The sequence below is a fragment of the Cryptotermes secundus genome, unplaced genomic scaffold, assembly GCF_002891405.2.
Source record: "Cryptotermes secundus unplaced genomic scaffold, Csec_1.0 scaffold130, whole genome shotgun sequence".
In the NCBI taxonomy this organism is placed as follows: Eukaryota; Metazoa; Arthropoda; class Insecta; order Blattodea; family Kalotermitidae; genus Cryptotermes; species Cryptotermes secundus.
In genome coordinates, this window is record NW_019731216.1 from 459,757 (window position 1) to 485,044 (window position 25,288).

The 25,288-nt window shown below is 39.3% G+C and overlaps 1 protein-coding gene across 3 annotated transcripts; it reads left to right on the forward strand.

The window, feature by feature from the left end:
- Positions 1-7,675: 7,675 nt before the first annotated feature.
- LOC111866411 (meiosis-specific with OB domain-containing protein) lies at positions 7,676-24,610 on the forward strand. 3 transcript variants are annotated; one of them, XM_023855333.2, is made up of 10 exons: positions 7,680-7,766; positions 8,354-8,519; positions 11,854-11,988; positions 13,112-13,187; positions 15,047-15,239; positions 17,587-17,740; positions 20,211-20,402; positions 21,215-21,380; positions 21,679-21,862; positions 24,024-24,610. In XM_023855333.2, the coding sequence occupies exons 2-10, from the start codon at positions 8,393-8,395 to the stop codon at positions 24,210-24,212; spliced, it is 1,416 nt and encodes a 471-aa protein (XP_023711101.1). In that variant the 5' UTR covers positions 7,680-7,766; positions 8,354-8,392; the 3' UTR covers positions 24,213-24,610. The 3 variants fall into 3 exon arrangements, with proteins under 3 accessions (XP_023711103.1, XP_023711101.1, XP_023711102.1); XM_023855334.2 differs by lacking the exon at positions 7,680-7,766 and adding an exon at positions 7,782-7,880; XM_023855335.2 differs by lacking the exon at positions 8,354-8,519 and having other exon boundaries at positions 7,676-7,766.
- The last annotated feature ends 678 nt before the right edge of the window (positions 24,611-25,288 follow it).

Genomic DNA, 25,288 nt, shown 5'->3' on the forward strand with positions numbered 1-25,288 from the left:
GGGGAAAGGAGCTGTGACAAGCAGTGTTTTGTGTTGGGCGAGATAGCGTGGACCTAAGGACACCGGGTGTATACAGTATCCCATGCGAATGTGGCAAGGTCTATATTGGGCAGAGAGGCCGCTCCGTGGACATGAGGTTAAAGGAGCATCAGCCGAACATCCGGACAAGTCGGCCGTAGCTGAACACGGCATCGATCTGGAACACCGTATTCAGCTTCAGAATACCTCCATCCTCGCCACCAAGACCCGCTATATTGATCGCATCATTAGGGAAGCCATTGAGATTGAACTCCATCCCGAAAATATGAACAGAGNGACCGCTTTCTTCATACTAACATAAATTAAAGAACTATACAGATTGAAACAAAGTCCATCAATTTAAATGCTGTGAGTTTCTGCTCAGAAAATGAAATTGCCCCAGGAAAGTGAGGAAATCTGTTCCTTTAAATAGAGAACTGAAAAGAGTTTTATTTCATTGAGTTTTTGAGGTCCTTATGCAAACTTTTCTTGAACTTACTTTCCTTCTTGTTTCCTTTGCAACACCACACCGTNTTCTTCGTCCCATGCAATTTCTTAGTATCATTTCCTTTTCTGGACTTCACACATTTCTCCCCTGCATATAAAAAGTACATACAGTTCCATATCAACGTACATTCAATCAGGCTGTGTTGAAAGTGTGAAGTTCTGCTGCAGAGGAAGAAGTGAAGAGTGATAGATAGAGGGAGGGACCGGGGGGAGGGAATATTTTTGCGGCCGCTCATTAAAACACTCGCCTAAGCTTTTATTAAAATCTGTAGTGCCATCTGTTGAACATTATAACATCTGTTCAACAGATGGTGCTACAGTTTTATTTCATATTTTCCTGTTAACTCTCGCTGAATTACCTTGGTCCCAAGTCATTAACTTTCTGCGTGATCCCAAGAGCGGGTGTGGGTGCAGTCCCACCCTTCGCCATCTGTGGAGTAATGTTCAACAGATGGCGCTACAGTTTTATTTCATATTTTCTGTTTCTGGTCATCTGTGGACTGAAATCTCATGGAAAGCCATGAAGTGAAATAAAAAATGTAGCATCTTAGTAGATGCTATTAGATTATGGAAGCATGGGACCTCACCCGCCCTTGGGATCACACAGAAAATTAATGACTTGAGACCAAAGTAATTCAGCGAGAGTTAAGAAAATATGAAATATAACTGTAGCGCCATCTGTTGAACATTACTCCACAGATGGCGCTACAGTTTTATTACATTTTTTCTTAACTCACTGAATTACCTTTGTCTCAAGTCATTAACTTTCTGCGTGATCCCAAGGGAGGGTTGGGGTGGAGTCCCACGCTTCCATAATCTTCATCCCCAGTTCCTTCTACCCTATAAAATGAATTCTTCAGAGGAGCGGTTTGTACAGCCCAATAAGATACTAAGATGCTACATTTTAACTACACTTCGTGGCTTTCCATGAGGTTTAAGTCCACAGATGGCGCTACAGTTTTAAATATTTTCTTGCTAACTCTCGCTGAATTAGCTTGGTCTCACGTGAATAACTTCAAGTCACCCCTAAGGGCGGGTGGGGAAATTTTTCTATTCAATGAAAGCCTATACCTGCTTAGGCGAGTGTTTTAATGAGCGGCCGCAAAAAGCAAAAATCTTCGCTCACCCCGGTCCCTCCCTCCTCCCTTACCATATCTCTTAACTTCTTTCATTTTCTTTTTCACAAAAATCCTACTGGTTTTGAACCCGGGACATTCTGAACACGAAGCTGATATCCTACCCCTAGACCACCAGCACCACCGAATTTTATTTTCTTTTAGCTTCCTCTTAAGCTACTTCTTCGGTTATAATCACAAAAAAAAATCATATTAACTTACTTTCTAAATCATAAAAATATCCTTGCTCTAGAACCTTCGAAATCCTCTTCACTACGCCGGTGTCTTACCCTTAGACCACCCATACCACGAAGATTTCTTATCTTTAATCTTCCTCTTATGTTACATCTTTTGTTATAATTACAGAAAAATCTTATTAACTACATTTGTATTTTATAAAACTTTCGTTTGATTCCGAAACTCGGAACTTCTGCTCACTACGCCGTTGTTTTACCAACAGGCCACCAATGCCACGGAAATTGATGACCTTTAATCTTCCTCTTATGTTACATGTCGCTATATAATTCCAGAAAAATTTCATTACAAAAATCCTGGTGGTTACGAACCACCGACCTTTGCTTTACTACGTCTGTGCCTTTCCTCTGTGCCTTTAATTTTCTATTGACAAAAGACACCATGGTCTCGAACCCCGTATCTTCCCAATACTATGCAATGTCTTACCCCTGTACCACAAGATCTAGACAAATTTGTTACCTTCACCTTCTTCATATAGTACGACTTGCTTCCTACATGCACAAATTTCTTAATTTTTCTTTTCTTTCACAAAAATAGTCACGTCTTCGAACCACGTATCTTCTAAACCATACGCCAGTGCTTTACCAAAGGACCGTCCTGATTATGACAACTATTCGCCTTCGTCTTCCACATATCCTACCGCTTCGTTTCTACCTTTACAAAATTCCTCTTTACTACTTGCTTCGTTTCAAAGCCATTTTACTACTGACGGTTGGCCAGTCACTTTCTCTTAATTTAGAGCCCAATTAGACGCTCTTGACCGCTCTTGACCAGATCTTAGTCTTGAAGTAGCTTCACTGTTTGACCTTTAATAGGAATCCTTTCTGATGACAAGACGGGTCTATCCCTTCTCACTTGTCAGTCATTTTTTTTCTTGGCACTACAGCCCCACTGGGCATAGGCCTACCTCCATGAACTCCGTTCACTTCGGTTTTTCTAGATCTGACACATTCGGTAGGACTCCTTGAGCGAGTGATCAGCTCGTCGCAAGGCCTCTACCTGTAGACAGGCACATAAAAAAACACACAAACATCCATGCCCTTAGTGGGATTCGAACCCACGATCCTGGCTTCCGAGCGAGCGAAGACAGTGCATTCTTTAGACCGCTCGGCTACCGTGACCGGTATGTCCAAGTCAATTACTTTCTATATTTCATCCTTCCTCCTCTAAACCGCATGTCACGATAATTACAACTATTCATATATACTGCACATGGCAATATATATAAGCCCCTGTCAGTCCACAACAGATTCTGCCTTATTTTCATTAGCTCACGCTAGACCGGCAATTTAGTCACCTCAACGATCATAAGCTTCGCCGCCGCAAAATTTAATCCTCTTGTTCTGTCGGGCTTCGCCTTATCCAGTATTCCGACCATTTACATTTTCACGATCTTCTATGGCTTCTGGTTGCTGATCGCTCTACGCCTTGGGATATTTCCGTTGCTGCGGAGAACCTTGATTTCTAAGTACTGCACTTTCGAAACGTGTGTATTTGCCGCAAATCTCAAGGCAAGCATAAGACATTGCAGACATTTCATCTTAGAGCTTAATCGCTCACTTTTCAATGAAGGACTGAAGGCACTGATTCGATCAATTCTGTATCTAATAATCTTACCGAAAAATATACAGATGTTGTACATGACTCACGAAGGGTCTTCTTCGTCCGTTCAGTATGAGATGACACTCAACCGATCTCTCTCTGTTGACATTAAATTTCACTTCTTTTGTTCCAGCGCTCACACTGCGTCTCAATCGCATCCAGACCTCGCTGCAGCGTTCTGAGAACATACCCTTCTTTTCTCTCAGCCGCATATACACGTACATAGGTGCCAGCAGCAAACACACCTAGATATACACTTGTATTTTTGATGGAGGGAGGGGAGGTTCATTTATACATATGCTGTACAATGTGTGGCACTCCTTTTCTCTTGGCGCAAACGTTTTGTCTTCGACCGAAAGTCTGTGCTAACAGGCTTGATTATACTAACGGAAATTTTAATTTGATCTTATACGCACTGTTGTATGGTTCTTGGCAGCAGAGAAAACTCCACTGCGTGTTATAACCTCCCACCTGTACATTTACGGCAATGAAATTCATTATTGCCTACACGTACCGAACTCTACATTGATGGCATACATCAGAACCAAGTTCATTGTGCTGACTCCCTGCAAACAGCTGCTCAGTGCACAAAGAAATTACCATTTCATGGAACCCGCGACCTCACAGCAGTGTTCTCACAGAACTCATTGCCCCTTATTCTCAACTACAAGACTCTTGCGCTAGCTTCCCGGGCCTCGTCATGTGGGATTTGTGGTTGACACAATGTGGCACTTGGACAGATTTTCTCCAAGCACTTCGATTTCTCCTGCCAATATTCGTACCACCAACTGCTCTATAATCACCATCATCTAGGAATGGTACAATAAGCTACAACTAGCCAAAGTACCAATTGGTCTCTCACTCCCATAAAAATGATAATAAAAGAATCCTGTCCACACCCCACCCCCTAGCTCCATTTCTCCCAACATCCATCTAAATATTCTATTTGTATCCCCAACATTCCTTCCATTTATCCTACCAAAATACCCTTTGTATTCCTCTCCAGTGACTGACATGACATTGGTTCTTTACTGTTGTTATCTTCAAGTAATTACATTTCAATCTAGAATTGTGTGGGAAATTGTTTTCTGACACACATAGGTCTTGTTTATGTGTAAGTAAGAATGAAGATGCATTACTTTATAATTGACTTGCCAAGTTCAGGTTATCCACCTCAGTGTGAAACTCTGAGAAGCAGAATCAGTATCAGGATTGAATGTGGGTAGGATTATTTATGTAATTTCTTTACCTACTTCATTTTCGTTACATTGTTATTCACTTTTGTTGCCTGAGATTCAAACAAAGGTGATGATGAATAGTTCTGTCTTCTGGGATATAGCGCTGTGTATTAATATGTGATGCAGATTGTCAGTGGCCAATATTTTGCTTTTCTTTACACGTAAGTCAATTCTGGTTAGAGTATATTTCAATCAACCAATTAAGAACGGCCCAAACGTTAACGAACTTTCACATTCTTTTGTAGATTTCGAGGTTCTCGCAGTTTTGGTCATCAAGATTTCTATATTCTGGGATATAACGTTGTGTGGTAGCTTGTTACCTGCTAAACGCTGGTTTCTTGGTTGGCTTTTTCTTCGACCCTGAAGATGGAGGGGACATTTTCCTCCGAAACGTGAGTTAACTTTCGACGGACTGCGCAGCCTTGTATTCCAGAAGGAAGACCTCTTCTAACAGTCTTTGCGGTCTTTGCGGTCTTTGCTTTGTCTAACCAACAGCCCCACCTCAGTCCATGGTTGCTCGTTATGGTCAGGACACCGTGAACCGGTTGGATATTTCAGTTTTAAACTCTTTATCATGCGTTGGGTAAAACAGCAATCATATTTATTGTCTTTTCTCATAATGATTAAATTCTTCCAAAAAAAAATAACCCTCGGCATAAATGTGCAACCACTAAGAAACGGAAAACTCATTTCGATGAAGCATGGTTACTGAACTGACTGTGCAAGACTCTTTAAATTTGTAGTGACAGTCCAGGAAAAGCTGTGCAGTTGATGGGCATGTCCATTTATGAAAGTTGAAGTGTGTTGTGATTAGTCATTCATCTGTATTTAGTGCGAGCAGACGTTTCAAGTTCAGTCAAAAGCATTCTTTCTTGTACAGTCAAGTTAAAAGGTTTTGACTCTTGGAGTCGTATTTGAGTGTATTATTCTCTATTTACTGTATTAATATTTTATTTTATTGTTTATTTTTTCGTTGATTTTCTTTTTGTTTATTTATATTTGTACATTTTTCTATCTCCTTTAACATGCCACCTACACGAAGTAAATTGAGTGGAAAATTGTCGCATTCACAATCAAGAGAAATTGTTAGTAATGAAGTTAGTAAGTATATGAAAGAGGCTGTGCCAACAATTACAGTGTAGAACACAGGAGTGGAAGTAGCAAAGGCAACAGGTGTATCGGAAAGTAGTATAAGAAAAATAAGAAAAGAAACAAAAAATATCGAATCTGGGGCTTCCACTTCCTTTTCGACACCCCAGAAAGAAAAGCCTAGGAAATCTCCACTAGCCACTTTGTACGATTTTAACGAGTCTGTGGTGCGAAGAACACTTAATGACTTCTACATAGTCGAAAAACGGAGACCTACGCTGAAAAGAAAAAAAGTTCACGAAAAGTTGAAGAAAACGTTAGATTTTCGGGAACGCATCTCAACATTAAAGAAAATTATTTTGAAAGTGGGGTTCCGCTGGAAGGAAACAAAAAATAATCGGCAGAAACTGGTGGAATGATATAATATCAGGGCCAAACGTCTTCAGTATTTGCGGCAAATTAAAGAATATAGGGAAGAGGGCCGCCCAATCATCTACATGGATGAAACCTATATTCATTCATCGCACACCACCCCATATGCATGGAGTGATGGATCCATCCAGGGATTATTTTCCCCTGTGTCCAAAGGCCAACGGCTCATTGTTATCCATGCAGGGGGAGAGCAAGGTTTCATCCCTAATGCCTATGTCCGCTTCAAATCCCACCAAAAAGCAGGAGACTACCAAGTGACATGAACTACACCAATTATGACAAATGGTTAAAGGAGCGACTTATTCCTAACCTTCCCCCAAATTCTGTCCTTGTCATTGATAATGCTCCCTACCATAATGTACAACTAAACAGAGCCCCTAACTCAAATTCAAGAAGAGATTTTATGATATCCTGGCTAAAATATCACCTTCCACCTATTACCTTCAATAACACTGATTTTTCATCATTGCGGAATCCAGACATATATAATATGATTCTACCACTCAAACCGAAATACCTTTCCTATTAAATACCGTATTTACGCATGTATAGGCCGCGTGCGTGTATAGGCCGCAGCACAATTTTCAGACAGAAATTATAGAAAAAAATAATTTTCTTGGAATATTATTTCAGGAGTAGAAATTATTCCGAAATTTGGCAACGTTAATTTTTTTTTAAATGAAGTGTGATTTCGAATATTTCGAATATAAGCCGCACCCCAGTTTTCCTCTTGAATTAAAAAAAAAATGTGCGGCCTATACATGCGTAAATACGGTAGATGGAATCTTTGCAGAACACAATCACAATATTTTACGACTTCCTCCTTATCACCCAGAACTCAACCCAATTGAGTTAATCTGGGCCACGGTAAAAAATTGGGTTGCTCAAAATAATACCACATTTAAGATGGAAGACGTCATAAAACTGGCAGACCAAAAATTGGCTTCCATAACTGCAGAAGAATGGCAACGTAGGTGCCAACATGTAAGGAACACTGAGCAACAGTTAATGGCAGGGGAAGGCCTTTTGGACGCAGGACGGGAGTTCGTCTTCCATGTTGGCGGTGATAATGATGACAGTTCTGATGATAGCTCCGATTCATCTGGTGGTGACGAGGAAGGACATAGCATGTGGAGGTTATACTATGCGGACATTGTCGGTGTTGCCCCTTTAGAATAGACCTGTGTAATATGTAAATAAACTCTTCATGTATACAACAGTGGGAAGTGTATAATAGTGTATAGTATATAATAGTCTGCCATTCGGCACTCAAAACTTGGCATAGGATGTGAGAACATCAACGAGACTAAACCACAAACACCATGCAACTCGAGGTAAGAAGTTATTTCTTTTTGAGAACACCTGTACTGCATTCCCCGCCACACTCGGCATGCTGGCGCTCTCCACGCTCTCCACGCCACTACCAATACTTCTCCTACTCCGCGTCGGAGGACAGTCAGTTCTGGATTCTGGATGGTTCCTGACGTTATAGATGTTCTAGAGTTTCTAGGTATTACAACTGTGTTGTAGGAAGGCTTTTTCTTTGAGTCTACTGTATTGAAAAACATATCAAAAGGGAAAGCCATTTACAGTTTCTCAAATACTCCAAGTGATTGATACGAAAGTACATACTTGTATGCTATTCGTAGTTTACTGAGAATTAAATATCACAAACAAGAGTATTGCCATGTAAGTCGCTCGCTTTCCACCGCGGCGGCCCGGGTTCGATCCCGGGTCTGGTCAAGTTGGATTTGTGGTGGACAAAGTGGTGCTGGGGCAGGTTTCCTTCGAGTACTTCGGTTTTAGCCTGCCAATCTTCATTCCACTAATTGTTGCACAATCACCCTAACCTATCATCGGGCTGGTACAATAGGCGAGAAGCGGCCACAGTACAAGGGACTTAGTCCCATCCCACTAGCAATAAAATAAAAAAGCAATAGTTCCACCCCACTAGCAATAAAAGAAAGTCTGTATGAAATGGTATAGTATGACGTATAACAATTCTGGTATTACTTTCACCTTAAGTTTTGACTTATTAATATATTTCAGATAATTATATGTACCTTTGAAATAATTGAGTTAAATTCATACATATAGAGTGCTGCCTCTCAGTGGAGTTATATAAGTGAACACTTTATGGTGGAAATGGATGCAGGAGTTAAAAGACTTCCAATTGCTGCAGTGGGAGAGAAAATGCCAAATGTTTTGCTAGTTGGTTTGATGATTGCGAAACAGAGCCCTAGAAAAGTAACTTGCAAGTCAGGTAAACACTTCATCATTTTATTTTTGTTAAATCTCACATTCTCGTAACTTGAATTTTCCTCAGGTATGGTGCCCACTAATGATAACATCAGTCTTGATAGTAGTGAGTAATAGTAGTGTACAGGATAGGAACAGAAAGCTGTAAAGAAAATTCATACCATAGTTTTATCATGGAAATATTTAAGAGGGCATGCATTTTCATTTAAAAATATAATAACATTTTAATTATGAAAAGATTTAAGGTAAATATAAAATGCATTTCATCTTACAGTTAGGTAAAAGTTTGAGCTTGGTCTGCACCTCCGTGCAAACAGAATTAGGTGCAGAAAATTATCTCATATTTACTGTGACACAGAATTCAGGCTTGACATTACCAAAATGTTAGTAAATAAAGCTGTTTATAAGCACCTGAGACTGATAAATATAACATGCTTAAGAGACCAGCATATTATGTAATGCCACAGTTTTGAGTGACTCCCAAGTGGGTTTTGGATTGGAGATTAGATTTATTGACCACTTTAACATGACTCATGAATACACATAATTATAATGCCATAACTGATCTCCACACTTTACAAATCACTTCAGTGCCTGCTAAGTCTTTTCAGTGTGCTGTGTTTTCACCACTCACTCCCTGGTTAAAGCTTCTAACATTGGAGATTCTTCCGCTTCTGTGCCAACTGCATCGACTAAGTCTTCACAGACTCCCTTACAATTCTCATTGCTTCAGCTGACTAACTCCCAGGTTGGCAGCCATTTCACACCAATCTCCTAGTCATGTCTTCACAGCTGACTTTCAACTGACTGCTGACTTGAGTCAAAGTCTGAGTCTGAGTCTGAGTCTTATGTTATGACCAAAAGTCAGTCAGCGAGTCTGTCTTGGAATAAAGCACTCATCTAGGGCTAATGACCGGATTTTTAGTACTGTCAGACAGTTACAGGTTTGTTGATGTGGGGCACTCTCTCTGATGAAAAGACGGGTGTGTTGTTTACAATTGCTTATGGTCCTCACCAGCATAGTCATTCTCAGGTCTAAGTCCAATGGGACTAGTGACCATATTTTACTGTCTCCGATTCGAGACTTCCCTTTTTGTCGTCTCCTACGACTCACAGGGCTATGGTGGAGGTATTCAACGCCCCACTGATGTGCTTGTTATATCACCCCTTGGCATAGAACGCATAGAAAACGCCATTTCCAGCAGTGCCTCTGTTGTTGCTTGTTGATTAATTGCCATGGGAACCTGTTTATATCCAATCGTTACCTAGTAACAGGTCTACATGCTACAATAAGCTGAGCTATTTTTGATCTATGGAGTGAGCCTGGGAAAGATGTATTTGATGAACTATGACGTGCAGTTAAGTTTAGAGAATGAGGAGCAACTTATGGTATTACCTGAAAAGAAATGTTTCGCAGTGCTCTTTTAGTAGAACATTGGTGTGTTTTTGTCATGAAAAATGACATAAAACACAAAGAATCATTTAAAATTACATGCATGGTTTCTAATAACATGGATGACTGTAAAGAAAGCTTGAGATAATTTATTTTGGAAAGTAGGCCAGTACCCATTATAAGGCAGCAGTTGAAGTAAGATGAAATGGCACTGGTCACACTTTAGTATGTGACCAACATTATAAAAGCAGTGAATTGGGGTGTAATGTGCACTTCACTGATGTTAATGTATAAGGAAAAACTTTGAACTACCATTATATTAAAATTAGCAGGTTGGAATTACACCTACTGAAATTATGTTACATATGCGAAACAGAATTCCACAGTAGGTCAGGTGCTGATTGAATATAAATTCAGGAGTGTTATATTTTAGCATCCTGTTGCACTGATTTAAGTTCATGATTTGTTTATTCCGTCTTGCAGTGCATACACTTGTCTATCTTCTTCTCTCACTCTCACTACATGTTTCGGCATAAGGATGCCATCTTCAGGTGCTACTCAATTCACGTCAAACTAGTANCTGGACTTAAATTCAGGAGAATATGTATAAAGTCTGAAGTGCCTGTATGGAGGCGGGGTCGAATACCTCCACCATGACCCTGCGAGTCGTAGGAGGCGACGAAAAGGGAAGTCTCAAATCTGAGACAGTAATATATGGTCGCAAGTACCAAGGGACTTGGATCTGAGAAAGACTGCGCTGGTAAGGGCCAGCAGCATATACAAAAGACAGACCTGTCCTCTCGTCACAGAGGGTGCCCCACAAAAACAAGACCGTAACTGTCAAAGAGTAATAAATATATGGTCATGAGCCCCAGATAGGCCTTGACACCCAGACTTACGGCTGACTGACCGTCAGTCGCAATGTCACTTTGACTTTGACCTTGACTAAAGTCTGAAGCACATGGAGAACATTTAGAAATTTCCTCAACAACACTACTATTGAAAACCTGGTTTCATATCAGTGATTTGTGTATCTGGAGATGTCGTAAGACTGTATGATCACAGATTCAGGAGCAATGTATATAAGGTAATGTTTAAGTGTTGAATTCTTTTTTTAGATTGAATTGAGAAGAAAAATATCTCAATTTGAACATTGATTTCTCAGCCTCAGACTTCAAGTATTTTAAGAGAACTGCTTCTTGCACAGTAGCATGCAGTTACTCAATCCTACAGAATTGTAATGGTTTGTGATGCTAGCGCAAATACCTCTTTCACTCTTTTTCCTGACAATAGATATTTTTCTACTTCTGTATGAAATGTCAGCATCTGATGTCAAAGGAGATGGCAGTACACATTTGTGCACTATGAGAAAGTAGCTGCTGCTGTAAATTATAACAACAGTGAAAAATTCTTCTAGCAGAGAAAATTCTCATCTCAATTCTCAAACATTTATTAAATTCTCATCTGAAACTGAAAAAAATCATTCTCACACATGTCTAATTTCTATGCATATATGTATGTGTGTATATGGCTGTACTGATATATATATTTATACTTCTTACATTTATATATTTCATCATTCCACACTTACACTTGTTACTGTAAGGATACATTTATGTGCATTTATTGTGATATATGTAAGAGACTGTGTTGTAATAAAGTAAGAGTACATCGTAACACTGCTTTTTACTTAAAGGAAATCCTCAGATTTGTGTGTTGTCATACTTTATTGAGATTTTTGGATTTGAGGTTCTCACAATGATAATCTTCTGGGTTGTGCTGCTATTGAACTACATACCAAGCCAGTCAGCATTACAACCCAGAAGATCATACTCCCTTTATTCAGGTCTGTTTTGCTGTATGGACTGTATTATTGGTTTTTTTCATTGAATTACACAAATAATGATTGCCATGTAGATAATGGATAATTTCTTGATTTCTGAAGGTTCTTCAAGTTCTGAGAGGTCAGTTTGGAATTTTACATTGCGGGACTCACCATATGATTTGATTAATGCCACATTCTGGGGCTCTCCTGAATATATACAGAATGTCTCTGACAAGTTTCATACTGGTGATGTTGGTAAGTACTCCAAGCATGACTCACTAATGGAATGCCTATTTTGCTTCAGGCCAGTGATGTATGGCTTGCTGAAGGTTCATTCATTCATTCATTCATTCATTTATTCAGCATTCCATAAATCATTACATGGTTAAACACCAATGGATATAGAAATAGTCAACATGAGTAAACATCACATACTGCATCACAATTATGTAGTGTCATACCAGTTAAAAATATTAACAATATACAACATGAAAAAAACCATCATCTATAACAATAAGGTGCTATCAACTACCACCCGTAACAAATCCAAAACTTTAATTGTTGTCACAGTTAAAATATTCGTCCAATGAATAAAATGAATTTAAAAATGGGAATCTTTTAACAGCAGACCTAAATTTTTTAATCTCATGAGCTTGGTCTTTTATATTAGGCGGAAGTTTATTAAAAACTTTAATTCCAAAATAATATGTTCCCTTTTGGAAGACAGTTAAGTTACATGAGGGATAATGGAGGTTATTACTATGTCTTGTGTTGATTGTATGAATCTCAGAATTAGATAAAAATAGATCTTTGTTTTTGACCACAAATAACAAAATGGAAAAAATGTACTGAGTAAAGGGGCAGAATCTTTAATCTCTTAAACAACTCCCTACAAGAATCTCTACTTCTAGAATTGGTGATGTAGTAGGTAGTTTCCACAGCCATATCACTCGCATGTCTCATAAGAGAAATTACAGGGAACAGCAGGAAGATAGTTGTTGGAGCTTGTGCATGGGCATTCTTTACCCTAAAGTAAAATTCCCTATATCTCTTAGCAGTAGTTTATTGTGCCCAGAAATGTACAGAATATAAGGTTTTGTATTAAGCTTTGTAACATTGTTTCAGAGAACTTGAGCATGTTTTATTTATGGATTCCGGGGGAGATTCAAATTCTATGTGATAAATATATGATTAATTATGTATTATATGCACTCTGGAAAATATTTGAATGCCTTCCCAACATTCTTGAGCCTGCCATAATACATGTAAATTACACTTTCATACTAGGCAACAGTTGAAGTTTGTGTGAAATTGGTATATTTCTAATTAATTTCCGTTCTTAAAGTTACAATGATAATAATGATGGTTTTCTTTTCAGTGGAAATTTCGAAACCCAAAATTACTCTTCGTCACAGTGATGGGCAAGAAGACAGATTTTCTCCATCTGTTACAAGGTCAGTAAACTTCAAACACTTTTGCAGTTACATGCTAGAAAGTTTCAAGCTTCTCTAGATTATGGATGACAGGTATACAAAGGGGGACCCAAAAATAACCGGAACCGACCTGTTGCGCGCGCATGCTTTGTAGTTACGAGTTGTGCTGCTAGGTGGTGTTAGCTGGGGGTCTCCCGCGACTGTTAGTGAGCTGGCGTCAGTCTGAGTTAAGTGGTTTGTCTGTGGTGCTCTGTTGTGTGCGTTCCTGTTTNTTGCTTCACCACGACAATGCTCCAGCCCGTCTCATGTGCAAACCTTCGGTTAAAATTCGCTGGACCCAATTCGCTCCATGAGATGTTCGTTTCCTCAGAAAGTTGGTCAGTGGTCTTTCGACGATCTTCATTAATTGCACGTTTGATTTTGGCAATGTTTTCGTCATTTCTTCCTGTCGAAGGACGCCCCGGGCGTGGCATGTCTTCTGTTGACATGTTGCCAGATTTGAAACAGGAAAACCACTCGTAGACCTGTGATTTCCCCAAAGCATCATCATTAAAGGCTTGCCGAAGCATCCCAACAGTCTCGGCTGCAGTTTTCCCTAACAGAAAGCAAAATTTCACGCACACTCTTTGTTCCTTCTGGTCGGCCATCTCACTAATCGCCAAAGGGTTGAAACAGGAACGCACACAACAGAGCACCACAGACAAACCACTTAACTCAGACTGACGCCAGCTCACTAACAGTCGCGGGAGACCCCCAGCTAACACCACCTAGCAGCACAACTCGTAACTACAAAGCATGCGCGCGCAACAGGTCGGTTCCGGTTCTTTTTGGGTCCCCCCCTCATATATAAATCCAATGCTCTTTTCATCTGGTATTTTCTGGCACATATCACTTGGTAGATCAAGCATAGAAAATTGCTAAAATTGCTCATAAATGGAGTGTAGAATGGATTGAATTGTCTTATGACAGAGACAAGTAGCAGGCATTGCTGTGAATGCATGAGACTTGGGTTCCATATGAATTCCTTAATTAGCTAAACAACAGTTACCTTTCACATAACTGCCCTGCTCCATGGAGTTGGTTACTTAGTTACATATGTATGGGTTTATTAAGGTGTGCATATATTTTTGTGATTGTACTTGCTCATTAGAAAGATTAATAAAAATACTGTTTCGTTAACAATTTTGACCATTTAGAACACAGTAGTTTGTATATTTACCACCTACTTTAACACAGTAAAGTTCTGCATTCTTCCCACAGAATGTACTTTTGAGTTTGTTTCGCCAGACAGAAGTAAACATTTGATATTTGTAGCAGAGATGTAATGTACTTCTTGTGAGGTATGAAGTGACTGGATTTGTGTGGATCTAGACAAGGAATATTGGCAGGATTTTGTGAAGTTGATGAGGAACCTTCAGGTTATAGAATTCTGTGAATTTCATGAGTGCATAAGCCACTGTTGACTTCTTGGGAAGGATTCTACTCCGTGGAGTAGTTTCAGTCAGATTATTGGACCATACCATCCCATTCTGATATATAAGTACTGTATTGTGGCATATTCATGCATTGCTGCATTCTGTATGAATTTTTATTTTATTTGCTTGAAATTGTGCCCACAGTACACTACACTGCAACACTTTCTTTGCTGGTGTTTATTAATATATTTCCATATCAACATGTAATGTGTATTGAAGAAAATCTATAAAAGTGGTTTAAGGATTGTGAGATTCTAAAGAGGTTTCTTTCATTGATCTTGTGAGACACAAAATAAATTCAGATTGGCATGGCCATTGTGTCTGACTGATGTATGTACTGTATCTTGTCTGTAGCATGAGAATGCTTGATAACATAAGATGTAAACCAAGTGTTTCTTTGTACAGCCCATTCCAACTGATTTTGTCAGAAAAAGAGTCTGTCATGGTTCCTCATGATATGGAATACTGTGATGAGTTCCTTCCTCTCCTGCATCTTCCTACCAAGCCACCTGGTGACTTCTTCACACTAGCTGATGTGTACCATAATGGAACCAGCATACGTGGTGAATTTGTCAATCTGCTGGTTGCTGTTCGTGATGTGGGTATTGTTATTTGGTCTAAAGCAATGGTTCCCAATTTGTATCTCATTTGGTCAAACCTCTGACTTCATGTATAATGGCTGATCCTTCTTTTCTTGGACATAATGTGATGCCATCCTTTCCAGAATAATATTTTTTCACTCCACATTTATTCAAGGATTGAAAATTGGAAGAGAAATGAACGAAAATTACTTTTATTTTCACTTGATTATAAACAGTTTGATGTGAATTCAACATTTGGATGTTTACACTGTGCAGAGTGTTGCTGAAGGTTCAGCGGTATGTGCTACCACCAGCTGCAGGGTCAAAATATCTTCTGCTTTTACACATCAGCAACACTGTCCACATAGTGTAAATACGCAAGAGCTGGACTGACATCAACAGTTAACTACCATGAAAGCCTGAAATGAATAAATAAGCAGTTTTCTTACTCCCAAAACACTGAACAGGTGCAAGAAGGAAGAATATCCTACAATCTAAACATTAAGGCTATAGATGTGTGCTGTGTGTTTTTGTGACACAGCCCATTTACCTTATTTAATACGACTTTCAGTTGAGAAGAATCTTCAACACACCCAACAGTGGTTGTCTGTAAATTCATGTAATATAAGCAATAGCTTAGTATAACAACAGACTACAAGCTGATGGATGACAAATTTGGTTTCAATTCCCAGCAGAGTTAAGAGATTTTTCTGCCCTTCACAGAGTCAAGACTGGTTTTGGGGCCAACCCAGTCTTCTATCTACTAGGGACTTTTTCTCCAGGGGTAAAGCAACAGGAGTGTAAAGTTGACCATTCACCTCCATCTAGTGCCAAGATCAAGAATGATGGAACTCCCCATGTGTCTTTATTGCATGATGCTTAATTATTTAAGCACAGGGAAAACTCCATCCTTACCTTTATAATCTACCACATCAGTTATCCACAAAAATATTTTTTATCACTAACATATACCTCTGAAGCTGTGCTGGAGATGTGTATGCTTGGAAGTTTAACTGAAAATAAGCATATTCACACACACTTGCAGGTTCTAATTACATTCCCAGTTCAGTGTGTTTATGTATGCATGGGCTCATTGTTGATACTGAACACACCACATTTCACTGGTGATCTTTTTTGGTCATACCATGTTTTCTGGTCGCCCTAATGAGTTATGTTGGTGCCACTGGGATCAGACACCTGGTTGGGAATTGCTAGTTTAAACAGCATTCGCAGTGGAGGGAAATGTAATGATGCATTGTAATTGTGATCAAATTAACTGGATGTACTTTTCTTTCTCTCCAATTGGTTTGTTGAGGGCTTGGGAGAGCACATTAAGAAATGCAGGATTTGCAGGGAAAAAGAATTCAATGAACACTTTCATTTAACTTAAATAATTTGCAGAAAATAGTTAGGAAATATGCAAGAGAAAAGTAAAATATAAAAATAAGTATGCATAATATGAATTATATGGTAATGTGCTTTGAATTACTGTTGGCCTGTTTTGAGACTCGTTATGTATGTACTATCTTTTATTTCTGAGATAGCATTTAATTTTGAAGAAAGCAATCTTCTGGGATATGGCGCCGTGTAGATATTGTGTTAACCGATGTTTCGGAGAAACATATCCCCTCCATCTTCAGGGTTCATGCTGGTTCTTTGCTTGTGGATTTTCTTCTTTTCTCTTCTATCCTGAAGATGGAAGCGATACGTTCCTTCGAAACATCGGTTAACACAATATCTACATGGCGCCATATCCCAGAAGACTGCTTTCTTCATAGTCACCGCCATGAAAACCTCAAATCTTACACAGCATTTAATTTTGTTGTCAGAAAAGTGAGGACAGATTCTCTTATAACATATGGTTTTTAAAGAATGTGTATGCTTTAGTAATAACTTGAAACTTGGAGACTAGATAATATATATTTATGTTCTTTAATTATAAAGTAAAAAAAAGTAAAGTTATCCCCGTAACAGGCCGTGGAGGCCCATATGATTGTGAGGTGTTGAGGTTCCCACATTTTCTAGACAACCGGCTCATAGATGGTGGCAAGGTTGTCAGCCCTACGCACCAGCCGCCCTTTACCCCCAAGAATATTCCAAACATATTCCTGGTACTCATTTCTGTTAGAGGCTGAGTTGACCCCAGGGCCATAGTGTGGCCGGAAGGATTAGGTCAATGAAAAAATCCAATTACCTTATCTGGACTTGAACCCACGACCTTCCAGCTTGTAGCATAGTGCCTCAAACCAACTACACTACCACTTGTGAATTTTCATGCATTGTTTTATATGTGTAAGCATGCTTTAATGTTTATCTTCTGTTTATGGTTATGGCTGCACATTGTTATGCTTTCTTGACTTGTAGATTGGACCCATAAGGCGCATCCATACAAAGTACGGTCGTGATATAGATTGTCGAGATGTTATTGTGTTTGACCAGACTAATACAGGATTACCTGTTTCACTGTGGAACACTGAAACTGTACACCGTGCAAAAAGTTGGAGGCCTCGTGAAAGTGGTACAGATTTACTTTTTCTAGTTTGCATGACTTGCTTGTTAAAACTATAAATGATGGTGTTAGTCAAAGCTGAAGATTAGTATAGTTAAATGTACTTCAAAATATTTCCTCAAATATGAGATAATGTGGGTCCTGTTTCTGGCTGTTAACACCAGGCAGAAATAAGCTGTATTGTTGATGTTTTGGACATCCTTATTATGCCCATTTTCAAGGTAAAGTAATTACCCAGTGGATGCTGCTGGTTTAATTTTGTTTGTTGGGTAATATTGAAGGGAAAATGAGATGGAAAAATATGTCTTGGCAGGGCTATTCTCATTCTTGAGGTGACTGTGTAGGACATCAGGAACAGTGGAAAGTCTATGTGGAAGGCGCAGCATGGGGAAAATTTGAATGGGAAAGAGAAAAGGAGAAAATGGTGTTTTTTTTTTTCAGATGACCTAGAAAGGGAGCGTGGGGGGTCAAATTTGAGTGGGAAAGAGAAAAGGAGAAAATGGTGTTTTTTTTTTCAGATGACCTAGAAAGGGAGCGTGGGGTGTCGTTATATAAAGAGACAACCACTTGTTGAACTGCTCTATAATATTAATTATAGTTGCACAGTATACACAGACGAACTTGAGTTTGAAGAATTGAAGACTAATAGTATAGTACCAACAATATGACTGCTCACAACACCCACACCACTCTCCCTCCTCTTAATAGAGAGAGAGAGTTACTTTATGACTGGCAGTTTACCGCCAAGCAGTTCGTCTTGGCGTCAGGCCCCTTGAGGCCCATGACCAGATCCTCTTAATAGAGAGAGAGAGAGTTACTTTACGACTGGCGGTTTACCGCCAATCAGTTCGTCTTGGCGTCAGGCCCCTTGAGGCAGTAACAAAATTGTGCAGATGACAAGCAGAAGTCATACAAAATCATGATAATGAACATGTTCGCAGTATAGGACAAGGTGAAGCCAGACACAGAAAATATAAGAGGCTTAAACTTGGCGGTGATCAAGCTTATGACTGTTCAAATGACTAAGTTTTCATTGTAGCATAAACTGGTCCATTTGGCACGGCAGCCACTGATTGGCCTGTTGCACCTTCTCCGGGTGATTATCATGATGGAGAATTTGGTGGAATGAAGATTGGCAAGGGAAACCGAAGTACCTGGAGAAACCTATCCCAGCACCACATTGTCCACCACAAATCCCACTTGATCAGACCCAGGTTTGAACCCAGGCAGCCATGGTGGGAAGCCAGCGACTAACCACTTGAGCTGTGGTGTGGCCTGTTTACTCCCTTTGCCTAGCAACAGCTTTGCTTAGCAATGGCTATTTACTCGCCATTGCTAAGCAATGATACTTGTGTTGTCAGTGTAACGTTTACTTGAATGAGGGCAGTTCCCACAGGAGGGAAGAAGTCAAGAAGTAGAACAGATGCATTAGGCAATGAAGTAGAACCTATAGGTCGAGTAATGTCCTCTCTGCTTTGTCAGAATATGTACAGAGGTCTTCTTTGCTGGACTGAGCTGGTTGAAGTTCTGATATAGGTTGTCTTCAGTGACTGCGTATGTGACTGTTGGTACAGTGAGGTTGTTTCAAACATCTTGTGATTGGTATAACCCTACCTTTTCTTCAAAAAGTACATTTTGTGGGTAATCGTCAGGTTAAGTTTGCCTCAGTCCTAAGACATAACAGTGAACCAGCAATTGTGCTTCTTTGACAAATTTTCCAGTAGGTATTCCACTTCATACTGGCTGAAAAAAAATATTTGTTATCATGCAAAAAGATACCATTTGGGATGGTCACACAACAAATAATCAGAAAGAAACATAATAGACACTACTGTATCAACATTTGTTTTTATTCATTGTTGGTGGTATCACTACATGTTTGACCCTTTCCCTGGGTCATCTTCAGGCATACATGAATACTGTTTAGCTTCTGAATGGCATCATTAATCAATATGAATTCATATTGTGTCTGTATGCTTATTCTGTACTGACAATTATATCTTAATTTTAAAATGTGGTTCAAATATAGTTAAAACTAGACCTTAAACTTGATATTAAATGGATACAAATTAAAATTAAAATTATAATTTTAAGTTGCTATTAAAAGCATTTATAGCCAGTATTACAAATTCTATTTAAGCTTTGTGTCTGGTACATATTGTATGTGTATTGTTTGTTGTTCCACTGTGATAATGATATTGTGCTGTGGGGCGACTGCTTGCTGGGATTTTTCTTCAGAATATAGGTCGTGTTGGTTTTTACCTCCCTATTAAATGTGTGAAGGCCGAACATGTTTTTTGGGGTATCCCACTCGGGTTGTTTATACTAGGACTGGGGTGTTCGAATTTGATATTATGTATGCACGCAGATCCCCGTCGTGAATGTTATTGTTGTTCTGTAGCTGTTTTTTCTGCACTGCTTGTTAAGACATGTATATATATATATATATTCTCACAGTTGTAAAATTGTATCTTCTCAGTCCTGTTCCTCGCTGATATGCGTCTGGAGTGGAATGCATTTCGTCGTGGGATGGTGGCATCAGACGGACCCCGTTCTATTGTGACTGAAGACCCTGAAACCCCTGAGGCAGCAGCTCTGAGGATGTATGCTCGTAGTGCTCCACTCAGAGCCAGTGCTATTCTAGCTCAGCTTGCAAGCTCCATTCCAGATCGTAAGTTCACTGAGAGGGAGCTTATACAAATTTTGAGGTTTTCATGGTAGTTCTTGTTTGTATTGTGGTCCTCTGTGTTGTGACTCTATATAATCTTGTAGGCATCCCTTTTGAGGCACACAGTAATGTTTCCTCCTGTCACTGACTCCATATAATCTTGTAGGCATCCCTTTTCAGGCACACAGCAATGTTTCCTCCTGTCACAGAGAATGATATTGTGTCTCTTAAAAGGGTCAACTTTTACATTTTCCTCTTCTGTGAAAATCGCATGGTCCTGAAAAGGGCCATTTTCCTCTGTACTCTTCACTTTTGCCCAGCTCCTTTTCCTTGTTCCCTGCTGTGGGTCTCACTGATCACAGCACTTGCAGGCTGCCTATGTAAATGAACCAGTTTCTTACCGTAGAGACTTCAAACCTGAAAATGGAGAGAGTATGTTCCCCCAAAACATAAGCATCTGCTTACAAGACTACCTTGTATCACAGTCAAGATGACTACAATCTAAGTATTTATTTATTTCATTTATAGTTATAGAATGATACTGTCAAATTCAGACTATATAATGTCAGTGCATGATTAATGAGTGACAAATTAGAAAGGAAACAGGAAACAGTTGTGATATATTTTAGTATATCATCCTTGCATTCACCTGGAGAGACTGGGGGAGAACCATGAAAAACCTCAAGTCCGGACAGTCATCTGAATTGCGCACCCCCGAGTATAATTTAGAAGCATTGCAATGTATACCAGCTTGTGCTTACACAAGAGGATGACAGTCACACATTACTGACACATGCTTCATCTGGTTTCTACAGCGAGCTCAATCACTAATGTGATGACAGTGCAGCAGGTTCTGGACCGAGCATCAGCAGGCAGTGCAGACAATTCTGGTGGTGATGATTCACAGTTCACTGCACTTCTCTACTGTCTTCTAACAAAATATGATCTGGATGGCTGTTCCCAACTCACCATCACAAAGTGGTAATGTTCTTCATTTTCACAGGACCAGCAAACTGACTACTGAATAACTTTTAGCAAGGTCCAGCAGGTAGTGCATATTTCTTTTAAGTGTCTCCTGCTTTGCTTACCTTTCTGTAGGGCGCCCTTCTTGGAAAGGACACCAATTATCCTGATGTTCTTTTGTGATATTCTTTAGCCTGTCAAGTAAATTATCATTCCAGATCCATTTATTACTAACATAAACCTATCTCAGCACATTTTTCATTTTCCTGATATTCATATATGAAAATAAGCATTTGTTAAGTTTGTTTACTTTCAGTGCTCAGTGTCAGATGCCAGTACAGGATATGTGCATTAATCTGGAGTGCCCTATTGGCTGTGGAGCAGAATTACCAAGATATGATGTGGCCTTTGATCTTCGTATCAAATTGTCTGACCATACTGGCTCTCTTGAAAACATTCGTCTTTCTGGAGTTGCAGCAGAACGTGTGATTGGATGTAAAGTAAGGAAAAATTGTAGTGTAAAAATAATACTAGTAATCTTATTTATGTTTTTATATACATAATTAAAATAGCAAGCTCTATTATCATTTATGAAGAAGTAAGAGGAAGTTAAATTGATAATGTGTTTGCTATCATTCAGTTCAGTATCTCTTGTCTTCCCATATTATCCAAACATATGAAGATTAAATGCACAAAACTGCAATTTTACGTTTTGTATGAATGTGTAACATGGTCCCTTACTCTAAGGCATGAGGCCACTTCAGAAGAAGGTGCTGAGGAAAATATTTTGATCAAAAAGAGAAGAAGAAACAAGAGAGGAGAGAAAACTGCGTAATGAGGAACTCCATAGTTTGTACTGTTTATGAAGCACAGTGGAGTTGCATCTCAGTGCAGGGGCTATGTTCTAAAAACAGCACATGAACTGAGAATCGCATGTATTCAAAATTACCCTCGAAAATCCCTTAAATTTTCCATAAAGTACATGCTTTTATGTATGTATATACTATATAATAAAGTGCATATACAAGTAAAATGTACAGTAATTCAACTTTTTTAAAGCTATCTCTGTAACAGGCCATGAAGGCCCAAAGGGTTGCGAGACATCAAGGCTCCCACATTTTCTCTAGACAGTCGGCTCACAGTTGGCGGTAAGGTTGTCAGCCTTATGTGCTGGCTGCCCTTTACCCCTCAGGAAGATTCCTGGTACTCATTTCTGTTAGAGGCTGAGTCAAACCCAGGGCCATAGTGCAGCTGGAAGGGTTAGGTCAATTGAAAAATTGTGCCTCATCGGAACTTGAACCCACTTACTTCCAGTTGCAGCATAGTGCCTCAACCAGCCACACTACCACATGCCAAATTTAATTTTAATTACATAGAAAATAAAGGGAGAGAATTAAAGAATGGGAATTGAAAACAGTAAACCTGAACACTCACCATTCATCCTGCATGTTCCTGATCATTGGTCTTGTTCCTACCCCCAACAACATGGTGGGGGGTGCATGTTGTTTTGAATTCTTGTAAGTTAGAGTCATATATGATGCAACTTCACTGTATTAGAATGTGTAAATTAAGGTAGTCAGTAAAGTGATCTCTTTGTAATTTTAAGGTTTCATGGTGAATGAATGCACTAAAATCTTGGGCGATCAGGAATGTCACTGTTGGATTAAAGACCACTGTTTCAGAGACCTTCTTTGTCTCCATCATCAGGGTCGATATGGGAGAATATCCATACATTGCTGATAACTGAGCTATGTTTTCTCTTCGGATGGCTCAGGAGTAGTGCCTTCTGACTGGGTATCTTCCCCTTCTTCTTGCCCCCCCCCATTTCCCTGAGGCGTCTGTGGCATGAATCATGTACTGTTGTCCCATCATGTGATTTCCCCTTCCTCCCATGTTTAGAGATGAACAACTTCAGTGTGGGTGGAAATAAGAGAGTAGTCTTTGCTTACCATCGGTCAGTGAAGTGGTCTCTCCAAATTGTGTTTCTATTCTTTGCTCCAGTCATTAAAGGCAAAGGGCCTCCTAGGTGCAACATTTTGGATAGTGTGACGAGGTTTTCTGTTTTGTAATAAACTATTCTTTGTTTGTGTGTGCTACTGCCCCATTTAGTGTTACTGTTAGACCATATAATGGGGTAACATTGCAATCTGGTTTGTCTCACTGTTACCTGTGTTAAGGTGATTTCTTAGGTCTGGGGTAGGCAGGCGGCTCCAAGTGATTGCATTATTTGTTTTTTTTTGTCTGGACCGACCAAGGTGGTCGAGGTCATAGTTTCGCAGCTGTTGCAAATGCATATTTATATTACTGAAGAGATGGTCAGAGTCACTTTTTGTTGTTGTTGAATGTCATTAATTGTTATTAAATACTTGTTATTTTGAGATTCCACATTTTCTTGCTGAAGGCTTAAGCTTGTACACCCCAACCCATCTGGGGAGCATTGTGTACATGACACTGGAACCAGGGATGAATGCAGCTACCATCCCCAAGTAGAGAGCAGGTTGAAGAGGGGAGGAGCTGCTAATAACAAATGATCTGCTACTGTACATCTTGGTATAATAGATGTGCCTGTACTGTGCACGAAAAATATAAATTTGTTATTGTCATTCACATATGCACTGTCATTTTCCTGTTATCTGCTTAAGATTCTCTGTCACTTTTCAGGTTAATGAATTCATGGCCATGCCTCTTGACATGAAGACCCATCTAAAATGGAAACTGCTGCTTGAGCGTTGCGCTGCTAGGATCTTGGTGTTACGATCATCATCAGACCGTCCCCGTCCTCTTATATCCTTGCTCTCCTGCACCATGGCAGATCCTTCAGAGGCAGCTGCTTGCATTCCGGTTTACTGACTTCAGTTCAGTTCACCATTCAATGTAGTTTATTCTGTTTAATATTAACAAGATAGTTACTGCTTCTGGAGTTCAGAATTCCATTTCTAAGAATGAGAAATTCAATTTAAGTTTGAGAATGTTGTAATATATTATTTCAGAATAGTTACTTGATACTGTTATTAATTGGAGTTCATATCAAGATGAAGATACACACACCACAAATAAATGTCTGGATTATATCTCATAGTTATAAAACAGCTAAGTATTTACTTTACTTTACTTTGTGAACTTGTGAATTTCTGCTGTACTGAAAAAGTCACAATATGTACACTAACCTACATGTAGAGACCTATCAGGTTTTTATTATATGTGAAGAGTAAGTTTGTTACGACAATAAAATGTAATCTTTCACATTTGTATAATGTATTTATGATACATGTTGTAAGTTGCCTGTTGTTACTGGCATCTTTCTCTAAACTTTCCAGTGTCAGCAAAATATGTTTTTCATAATCAAAATTATGCAAACATTGGAAAATTATAAGAGCACTAAAATATGAGAATCGAGTGGGATATTATGGAAGTTCTCCCTACACAACTACAACATATATTATATATATATATTTTTTTTTTGCTAAATGTTTCAACCACAGAGGCCATCAGGCATTTGGTGCAGTCATTGTGCTTGCTAGGAATATGAACACTCGCCACGTGTACATGTAAATTCCTGCTAAAATATGTTGCCTGGATTAGTTAAAAATCAGGTGAGAGAGATAGGTATTGAACAGGATTAGGATATATAAACTTGTGAGGTTAGGGGGCACATGGTAGTGTAGTTGATTGAGGCACTATGCTACAAGCTGGAAGGTTGCGGGTTTGAGTCCCCTTGAGGTGTATTTTTTTCAAGTGATCTAATCCTTCCAGCCATGCTATGGCCCAGGGGGTCTAACAGAAATGAGTACCAGGAATCTTCCTGGGGGGTAAAGGACAGCTGGTGCATAAGGCTGACAACCTCACTGGCATCTGTGAGCCAATTGTCTAGAGAAAATGTGGGAGCCTCTCCATGGCTTTTTAGTCCACAAGCGAACTATACTGAC

Bases quoted from the DNA above. Each gene is read 5' to 3' on its own strand.
- LOC111866411 (XM_023855333.2), top strand. From the start codon at position 8,393: ATGGTGGAAATGGATGCAGGAGTTAAAAGACTTCCAATTGCTGCAGTG. The intron at 20,403-21,214 runs GTAAGTTCACTG...TGGTTTCTACAG, and splicing joins TGCAAGCTCCATTCCAGATC to CGAGCTCAATCACTAATGTG. The intron at 21,381-21,678 runs GTAATGTTCTTC...GTTTACTTTCAG, and splicing joins CAACTCACCATCACAAAGTG to TGCTCAGTGTCAGATGCCAG.